The sequence below is a fragment of the Botryllus schlosseri genome, chromosome 5 (assembly GCF_051294905.1).
Source record: "Botryllus schlosseri isolate E-star chromosome 5, Bs_hap1, whole genome shotgun sequence".
Taxonomy (NCBI): Eukaryota; Metazoa; Chordata; class Ascidiacea; order Stolidobranchia; family Styelidae; genus Botryllus; species Botryllus schlosseri.
In genome coordinates, this window is record NC_137240.1 from 22,066,252 (window position 1) to 22,077,252 (window position 11,001).

The 11,001-nt window shown below is 41.2% G+C and overlaps 1 protein-coding gene across 1 annotated transcript; it reads left to right on the top strand.

Moving 5' to 3' along the window:
• The first annotated feature begins 5,283 nt into the window (after nucleotides 1-5,283).
• LOC145439398 (uncharacterized) lies at nucleotides 5,284-10,971 on the top strand. The gene is made up of 6 exons (XM_080316881.1): nucleotides 5,284-5,517; nucleotides 5,588-5,678; nucleotides 6,581-6,776; nucleotides 7,079-7,241; nucleotides 7,939-8,074; nucleotides 8,153-10,971. The coding sequence occupies exons 1-6, from the start codon at nucleotides 5,350-5,352 to the stop codon at nucleotides 8,185-8,187; spliced, it is 789 nt and encodes a 262-aa protein (XP_080173007.1). The 5' UTR covers nucleotides 5,284-5,349; the 3' UTR covers nucleotides 8,188-10,971.
• The last annotated feature ends 30 nt before the right edge of the window (nucleotides 10,972-11,001 follow it).

An 11,001-nucleotide genomic window follows, 5' to 3' on the forward strand; every position in this document is an offset into this window, starting at 1 on the left:
CCACCCATAAAGGAGGTCAAAAAAAAGAAAGCCGAAAGTTGAAATTCAAAGATTTTTAATAACTGCAACCATGGCTAAACAACGAGGCCATTTCGGCAAGCTGCACACTTCTCGGAAACCATTTACCAAGACAATAAGCTATATATTATCCTCAGGACTGGAACTTCCACACCCCAAATCCTCTAATGGGGTGGCGAGCTCGACGGGCGCCCAAAATTATTTCGTGAATGAACATAAATTATAGGGTATTTTTTTGAAAATTTATGCAACTTCATTCAAATTTTTCTCCCGCTCCGCGCGATTAAGAAATCAATGGCTTTTAGAATTGGGCATTTCGGCATTAGCCATTATCGCGCCACCACGCACCAAGATAAATGAACCATAGGCCAACACGGGATTCCGAGAACGCACTGCAATTGCAACTGCTGACCAAATTAAGCAAGTAAAGGGGGAAAAGGCTCGACAGCGAGAAAACCTTGGCCGAAAAGAACTGCCCTTATGATGACCGAAAACCACGAAGCCCAATTGTCCATAGGCAATATGTGCCAGTGAAGAAATACCAATCGGGAATCGGGTCGGTCTTTTTAGTTTGGTACGCTTTGGCGATTTCAATATCTTTTCACATAGCAGACGGCAGGTCACGAAATAACAACATGTAACGAAGTAATTATACCAACGGGCCCTCCCGAAGATTTCCAAGACAGTACCTCACTCAACTCTAGCGGTAAAACTGAGTAAGCCACTACGTGGGCTGAGAGAGGTTAAAAGATGTAGCAATATATTTGCAATTACCTATATTATAGACCGATTGAATCATGAATCATGAAAAAATTCCGCGCTTCGCGCGCATAGACGCTGCCATTTAGTGTATAAAAGACATCTCGTGCATCGTGCATCTCGATGGCGGCTGGTCTGGGGGCGAAGCCACCAGGAGCTTAATTTAGAACTCTATGGGGAGCCCAAGACCAACGTTTGGGGGATGACGATGGGTTGTTTTGGCCATTCCGAATACATTTCAATTTATTGATAGGAAAACGCGGATAGGGGTTTAAAGAGAGTTTAAAATGTATCATGTTAAACATTGTTTCAAAATATGACGGCAAATGAATATTTTTGGGGGTAATTAACCGTCACTTTGTCATTCCCCAAAATCAACACTTCCCCTGGGCACCAATTCGTGCAATTCATTGCTTCCAATTTAGAAATAAAATCAATACGCTGGATATTCTAAAATTTCTTACTCGGCCCGCCAACATATTTATGCTTCCCATATGGCACGAAGGGAAAAATAATTGCCCACCCCTGGTGTATATGCTCATTTTCCACATCCTGGCGAATATATTTTATCATCCATGTTTAATGTTGGTAGAGTTCAATTAATTCCCTCGTATGAAACTGAAACGCACTGATTCAACGTAGCCTGAGATTTGCAGCATATAGAGCAGTGGTTCCCAACCTTTTTGTCTTCATTCCCCACCAGGACCAGATTTATTCTGAGCCTTCATTCCCCCCAGGACCGTAACAGCACTTTGTAAGCCCCGCCATAAAAACGTTGGTCTTGGGCCCCTAGAATCTCCTCAGCCTGCTGAACCTGCACGCTTTTTCTCTGCAACTTATCAGCTACATTGGGTCTACTGTTCAGTGCGCCGCTTCATTTCCAATGAACGCGCGAAGCGCGAAAAATTTATATAATTCGTGTTTGAATCGGTCAATATGATCGGGAATTGCATATATTTTGCTATCAATTTTTATCCTCTCTACGCTCACGTTATGAGGTTTACCGGTAGAGCTGAGTGAGGTGTGTCGGAAAATGTAGGACCCTTAAGTAAGAATTGAACAAATTCGGGCGGACTCGTTGGTATATTGAGGTCGTTACATTATGTTATTTAGTGACCTCCTATATCTGCTATGTCAAAAGACATGGAAATCGCCAAAACTAAAAGGCACACACGATTTCAAATTGGTATTGCTTTACTGGGAAATAATTTCTCCCTGCGGGATGGCATTTGTCCTGTGGGGTTCAGATCGCCACGACATTTGGCGCTAGCCATTCAGCCAATTAAACATTTATGTATATTGTATATATATCGAAGTTTTGGGTCACCACAAGGGCATTTCTTCTCGGCCAAGGTCTTCTCGCTGCTGATCGTTCTGGCACACTTCTCGGAGCTGCATGTTACATGGCATATAACTTCATATGCCTTAGTGCGTTGTGGCTCAGTAATGGCCGACGCCGATGTCTCCATTTCTATAAATTCTACGTATTTTCGTGGAGGAAGGGTACCCAATAATCAGATATTCGGCAATGTTAAATCGCGCAGCTAACGCGATTTTTTTTTTTGAAAAAGTGGCGTAAATTTAAAAAAAAATACGTTAATTTATGTTAATTCACGAAATAATTTGGGCTCCTTCGAGCTCGCCCCCCCCCCCCCTTCCCCATTGGGGGGTTTAGGGTGCGGCCGTTACGGTCCTGTTCTCCACTACCCAGCACTTTTGTCATCACAGAGCAGCTATTTGCTGGTTTGACTACACAACGACACACAACCGCACTAGTGCGCAAGACAATCGCCTATAACTACAACATAAAACGTATTGTGAACCGATCACCAGTAACGCTCAAAATTTCACGAAAACGTTAGTTCACGTCAAACTAGTCGTGCTGGATGCGTTTGTGACGCCATCATGGCCATCCAGAGTTAAAAATGAGGTTTTGTGAACAACACGCAATATAATTTGCGATACATGCATACATGCATACCAGGTAACTGGTAACCAGATTTGCGCATGTGTCTCCATGAATATGTAGACTGTCCTGTATATAATTTTGAACAAATGCGTCTAGACTCTATTTCCCACCAGAAACCATTGAATTCCCCACCAATGGGGAATTCCCCACCTTTTGGGAACCACTGATATATAGTAATAACGAAGGCTAAGCCAAAAAGGCCTCGTGGCCCCAAGTCAGCGGCCCGAATTGATAACAGAAGCAAACCTGTCATATTAGCAAGTTATGGTAGTTTTTATTCCGGAAATGTCAATATCATTTTAGACAGCGCATCATTAACCGTCCATCATCGCACTGTATCTAGCTCATGGGAATCGACAATTGCTGACCGAGAAACAATGCACTGACTTAAATTGTGTCACAAAAATGGATCCAGTTTTAGCTGTTGCTCTTGTTCCTGTTGTCGTTGTCTGTGGTATTCATGGTGTTTGTCGACTGGTATGGTCATTTACACCAGGCCATATCTCTTCATTTTTATTCCGTAGCTGCCGACCTGTAGCATAGCCCACTTCCAAGTTTTTATAAGACACTGCTTACACGGATGATACGGCGAGGAGTATAGCCTATAGATAAACCTCCAGCACTTAGGTAGGAATTCTGGAGTTGACCTCGGTCGGACTCGAACCCGTAATCCATTGTTGTTGTAGCTGTGGACTACACCACTATACACTATCTCGCCATGCATGCATCCATTTGGTATTAACCGTGCTACGATGCTTCCTGGCGATTTTTTTTTCGTCGAACTTCCGAGGCGCCAGGAGTCAATGACTTTTCAATCACGAATCGCAACGTAACTTGATTTCAAATACAGGAAATCCGCAACTCACGACTTCAAGCTAAACTCTCAGCAGCTTGCTGCACCCTTGTTGACAACCCCTGTGCTGAAAAATAGGCCACATATCAGAGCAATGAAATCCTGGGTTTGTGGCAAATCTTTGCATTTATCCACCCATCGATTTTGAAGCAGATGTTCGTTGCGCTTGATTTGCGACCGTATTCTGCAGATTTTTAAATCCGTGGATCAGAACTGAAATCTGGAATCTGAACTGTTTCTGTGTATACTGGATACTTTCATATTACATTGAAAATCGTGAATGTCACCGTTTCCACACTAGCGTAGGATATAAATCAGGGAAACGGCACTTTCAAGTATCAAATTGTGCTTTCGCACACTTCCGCTGGGTGAAAATTAATAAAATACACCTTTTCTTATTGATATATATCCCAGGGTGGCAGTGGGGTCTGTATTCGTTTACCATCTCAAGAAATCCGCAATATGTGGCAGCCCAAATGTAAACAGAACCCGCTATACCCGCGTGATCTCCTTAAGGATTGATGCACAGTATTATCTGATTTGTAAAACAAGCAGCTAGTAATTAACAAACGAGTATAGCAAATTCGAGTCTGCAATGGTCGGATAAACCTTATCTCATGGAATGAGGTGGCACCTGTCACTAAAATACATCCTTATTTAGGAGTTGGCTGTAACAACTATGACAAACCAGCTTAATAGGTTGGATATTGAACCTTTGAGGCGCAAACAATTTCACTTGCAACACGGTGATAACATGTAATCGATTCTAAAATGAAAATCGGGAAAAGATACGCAAGCGAATAATGAAAAACAAAAATACAGTATTAGGGTTACCTCCTGTCCTCTTTTTTGGAGAAATTGAAAGTGTCCTCGGAGGACGCCCAAATGTTCTCTTTTTTTAGGATTTTGTCCTCTTTTTCTAGAAACGTGCCAGAGTTGGCAAGAACATAAACGAAAAATACGGCCCGACTGATATTTCGGGAGCGAGATAGGACTAATGAACTTTTTTTAGTCAACTCGCCCAACACAAGTTAGAGGCGGGTATTTCGGGAGTCGAGTGGGAAAAATGACCTTTTTTAATTTTTAATCAACACAATACTATTACTCGAAAACTTTTCGAATCATCCGTTTTCTCCTTCGGTATCAGAGCCTTCAAAATTTCGGAAAAATGCCCTCTTTTTCGGATTTCAAAATATGGTACCCTATTCAATATGCAATACATTCAGAGCAGGATCACTAACTATCACGATTGCGATATCGTTTCGGGAATTACAGCAGCGAAGGATCATAAAGGTCATTGCAAATGGGGCGCAATTTCGATGATATGCAAAGCTGTGCGAGGCTTATCCTGCTATGTAAAGAGTGCATAATAAGTGTAATCGAAATCATTCTCTCATGGACCTTAATCCTCCATTATGACCAGGTTTTATTGTCGCAGTCTGTCTTGGACAACATATAACACGTTTCCCAAATGCTAAGCTACAAGTGCATCCGATTTAGGAATACATTTATGCGGTAAATTGACATCAAGTGACATCGCCACCTCAAACATGACAAATGCATACTGCTGCACAAACAAATCACGTTTTGTTACCGTTCGATTTGGCGATAATCATCGAGGCAATTACGAAATAGATTGTGTGCATATAAATTCTGGTACATTACTATTCCTGAGTTCAAAGAAGCTCATGAGGCGTTGCTCTCACACCTCACACGGGGAAGATTATTCTATAAGGTGCATTTTATAAGAATGAACAGTAACAATCATTCAATTGGTCCTGCGCCATTGCATGTTTCTTCATTGTCGGTTGACGAAAGGGAGCCGCGGATTACATTTGTGGGACTGTGGGAAAAGACGGTCTCGTCTGAAAATCTACAAGACCGAGATATTCAGGAGATTGGCAGAAAAGAAAATAAGGTAAGTTTAATTCTTCTGTGCTTGCGTAGTTCGAAACAGACGCTGACGTAATCTTCTGCATCGTCATCAGATTCATCATGACCGCGATCAGATGCAAGATAATGTCGAACCCCCAAAGAGACGCAGTTATGATGAAGTTTCCGAAGCAAATGTTCATGCAGGTACTGTATTTCAGAATTTCACATACTGCCTTTAACTAACCCAAGCATCTCTTAGACACGGCTCTTTCTGAAATAACGGATCACTAGACTTGTGAGTGTGATTGCCATTTCTGACTTTAAGCTAGAGAATTGTAATAAACCACTGCAATGGACGACTATATTAAACCAGTATGCGTATAGATTTTGAAGACCAATTATGAAGTCTCTTACCAGTAACCAGATGGCGGCACTAGAGGCAGCTGCGGAGCCAATAAAGCGTCACCGTCTTCGAAGCCCAAATGACAGGCAGGCGATGCCACAGTGTATTTTATTTGCACGAATTACAAAGTTAATAATAGCCCGTATGTACAAGGGACATCATTTACAGGATTTTAAAACCTTTGACTTAACTACGGTACAGCTCGTCTATTCGAGCAATGAATCAACTTATGTTACGGATTTAATTGAATTTAAATTTATGCCTTCCTTGGCAGGCCAGTATAATATCTAGTGTGGATGCTCAAGTTTATCGTGACCATGCCAGGGCGTGATTGATTGATTGATTGATTGATTGATTGATTGATATTGATTGATATTGATTGATATTGATTGATATGAACCGATTTGAGTGTGAATTAGAGCCTATATATTTGGATTATATTGGAATCGAAAGCGATTTGATTTTCGCCCATCATTGGACAGGACATAATGGGTAATGTTATACATGTACTAAAGTGCATGATATATTTTGAATTAACACGTAATATCAATAAAATATACTTTGTGTCGATTGGAAGTGCATTACTAAATGAGACATAATTAGATTCAATGCCTTACCTCAGGCCAACTGGTTAACATATTGGAAACAAGTGAACACAAAATGGAAAATTGTCGGATTTCTTAACCAGCTCCGAAATCTACAGGACTGTCGAATTTCGATGACGAATTCTTGAACCAAATAAGCAGCACCTCGTACATCGACTACATTGAAAAGATTTGTAACCGCTGTCCTTCAGCGGGATGTCAGTCTTCGGAGTCCCTATTTCAAATACAGCAGAATTTCGTCGACGAGCAGTCAGAGCCACAAATGGCGAATGCAATCAGTGAAACGTTCCATTGGTAGGTCTCAATCATCGGTTGCTGATAGTTGTGGGCTATACTGGTCGTAGTACACCAATATCTGAAAACATGACTATATCTGGGTAATGACTGCTGAAGCCACTCGTGATTCATATTATTCTCGACGGGATTTTGCATAGCGTGTCATCCGAGCTGGATACGACCACGACCACGTTTCAATAATACGTACGAGCAAATACCAGTCTTTACGTATATAAATCTTCACCTTCTTTTGGGATGACCTATAGTGCGAGAGAAATAAACGTCAATGTCCAGCCTATCGTGTTTCTTGAACGTTCCAGGAACGATTATCAGCACAAATGGGCGCCAACAACACGTCGCCAAGAGAGACTTATAACCTCGGCCAATTTTCGGGAGAGGCGCCGCGTGAGGACAATTAACGAAGGCTTTTCCCGACTTCGTTACTGTTTACCAGCTTTTCCTTGTGAAAGACGCTTATCGAAGGTGCGTTGTTATTTGTCAATAGTTGGCAACGCACAGACGTCCGCAGTCGTCCGAGGTGGACAAATAGGTCATTGGTAATACACAAATATACAAGAAGAAGTAATGCCATAGATATCTACGCAATATTTTAAAGTAATGCTATAACAATTCAAGAAGTTGTTGAACGATGACGTACGGACCGGGGCCTACGTAGACCCCGTATACGGACTATAATTTAGTACCTATATGCAAGTAGCTTGAAGTTGAGGGGGAAAGAAAAAGGTGTATACTCCTATCACTAAATCGGCTGGCAACCCACATGGGGTCAGATTTATCAATCAAAAGACTTTGCAATTTTTATAAACCCCATTATTTAGTTATTTCATTATAGAAATCCATCCTGATCATGTGACAGGACATGATCGAATATTCATTGAATCGCACTATAACTTGTACTAAATTTAATATAATAAAATATGACAGTTTTCGTCTCAATATTTTATAACGGTAAGGTCTGCGACGCAGCGACCAAGGTTCATAATATATTGCTTCGGAATTGTTAATATGCTATCAGTATATTGCAGTACAAGAGCCGATGATATTTCGGCATGGCTTGTGAAAGTGTTTCTGTGGTTGGTATCCGAATCAGATTCCGTAAGCCACTCACAGATTAATCAGGAATCTTTCTCACTTTCTAACTAAATAAAATTGTTTCTAGATTGACACTCTGCGCTTGGCAGCAGCATATATTGAACTGCTGCAGGAGCTTTTGCGATCCAACCGAAGCGCCAAAGATTTCATAAAACATTTCGTTGAGGGAAAAATTCCTGGTGATCAAAAATGGAAAAACACTGGTGAATATCCCAATATTTCACCATGTCATCATCGAGATCAGTGAGGAACTTGACTTAGCAGTTGTCCACCATTTTCAGATCTGAAGACAAGATTGCTATGGACGGAATGGTAATGATGAAGAAGTTGTACAGCAGAAGATACCCTGGAAATAAAACTCATTTCAAACTAACAATTACTGAAACTTCATGCCACTGATCAAATGCTTATTTTTACTTTGGTGTGGCGGTTTACATAGCTTTATATTCACAACACACATGATTTTATTATTCGATACATAGGTCATATACCACGGTCCGGTTAACTGAATTGAACGGTTGTAGGCTGCGCTTTATATACCGGGACTGCCAAACTCTTGTGCTTGCGACCCCATTTTAATCATCTAAGATTTTCCGTTCATTTGATAGAATAAGAATTATTCGACAATGTCGACTCCATAGTATCCTTCCCTAAGTGTTGGCGGTTTATCTACGCTCCGACTAGTCGAAACATCCTAGAAGTGGGCCGTGCAACAAGTCGGCAGATGCAGAATCATAATCAATAATATCGGTCTGGTGTAAATTAACATTGTAGGCTATAGTCGGAAAACACCATGAATACGAAAAACGACAACTCCACAAGCTGCATTCGACGTGGATCGTGCTTTCTGTGACGATGCTGCTTCTATGCCTGTAAGACTCAATACTCTCGCTTCCTCCTAGTCATAGATAAACGGGTAGCCTATACTTGTTAGATATTTGAATAAAAACGCATTATCTCTCTTCATTTTTATAATAATTTTCAATTAGTTTGTGCGGTTGAAACTTATGCAAAAATAAAAGTGCCGATGGTTCTCTAAAAGGTTAAAATGCACTGGCATATGGTGTCACTGTTTTTTTTTTAATGTCTGCTGACGTACTGTTTTGTTTTTGGTTTTGGACCGATACTGGAATGGGCCTTGCTGCACTGGTCAGGGGCTTGGATTTATAGGGTGATATTCGCCGACATGATTTGCGGCCAGGCATGAATATTGCGATACCGGTGCTCTTGCCACTGAGCCATGGCGGCTGTCTTGTTTCCCGTGTCTCAACCAAATATGCGAAATATTAATAAACTCTTACTAAGCCACCGTGTTCCCTCTTCAAAAGGTTCGATCTGATTTTATACCTGCCGCGGCTGCAGATCTCCATGCTCTCGTGGAGCTTAACATCATATTTGTGAGAAGCCGCATTTTCTGTATTATTGAATGTAAAGTAAAATGCCGCAATACATTCATTCGTATATCGCGCCGAGAAATATTTTGATGGTTTGATAAGTGTGACAAATCAACAACTCTATTGTCCACATGGAAATGATTTCAAGCCCTGCGAGGTCGTACATTTATATTGATTTTGCAATTTGATTTACATTGTTGGCTTATCTAGTTATTTGGAAACATTTCATCAGTTGGGACGTAGCGAGTATGGTTACCATACGTTCTACTTTAAGAGGATTTGTCCTCTTTTTTGAGAATTTTGGTCATTATAGCAAAATCCGACTGAGATGCCGTAAATCAGCAACGAAGTGACGCTCGGGCGGGTATTTCGGGAACTGAGTGGGAAGAGACTTTATTTTTTTTAGTCAACCGACCACGAAGTGGGTAAAATTCACCATTTTTTGAGAATTCTCCTCCGGTTTTGCAAGTCCGAAAATTCTGAAGAAGTGTCCTCTTTTTAGATTTCCAAAATATGGTAACCCTAGTAGCGAGTGTTGATGAGTTTTTATAGAACATAGTCAACAGCGATAGTTTGGGTGTTAGGAACCGCTTATGCATGGTATTTGGAAATTATGTTTATGAATGACTGAATGAGTAATGAGTAGACGGAACTACGCACATACGGAATTCTCAATTTATGGCAGTCTGTACACCAGGGGTGTCATACATACGGCCCGCGGGCCGCATATGGCTCGCCAAGTGATTTCATCCGGCCCGCGGAGCAATTCTGAGTATATTGAAAAATGCGTGCATTATCCACCATATTTCAAACAAATCTTAAAAATAATCCTTCGAGACAGTACTTGTCATATGCAGGTCACATGGAAAATATAATAAATAGAGGTCTCCAGCCTCGAGAGAAACCCGAATCGCGATATAATAATATGAAGCAAATTTCACCGTCCGCGTTTACAGTTAAATCTTTTGCATTACTCACAACGCCTTCGCGGGGTTGATGTCAATGCATCGCTAAAACGAAGGGAGCTTAGAAATATGACAACTTATATCATCGTTGGAGCCACTGTTTTATCGGTTTTTAACTGAATTCAGCAGCCCAATCATAATATTATGGCAAATTCCCCTGTTTGTGAATCAAAGTGCAGCAAAAATAGAACTCCTCTGATCCGTAATATATTGTAGAGGCTGGGTAATGAAGTATGGATTTTGAAGTATTTTGGGACTGAGGAATTTTGCTGCGGCCCGAGAGCGATCTGAAGTGTTGAATCCGGCCCGTGACGTCAGTTGAGTTTGACACCCCTGCTGTATACTATTATATTACTGATCATGGCTATGTAGCAAAGCCCGTGAGGCCACGCTGCCCAAAGTAAATAATTGAGTCCACGAAGAATCTGAATAGGAATTACGACTGTCTTTTCGCGATGTCTCTTACTACCAGGTATTTCTCGATATATTTATTCAAGCGTGAGCCTTGGTTGAATCCGTTCGGTTCGTGTTACATCAACAACCAACTACTGTATCTCCCGAGGAAATGCGAATCTCACAGAATGATTCTGCGAAGCACACAAAATACGCGACGAGATTTATCAAGCGTGAAGATGCTTCAACAGACACCCTTCCAATACCACAACATCGCAGACCGCGTCGGGTACAGTTAAGCAAGTAGAATTCTAGCATCAAGCTGAGTAAATGGTGTTATGTAAGCGACATTTCGAGTACGTAAAGGTGTTAAATCCA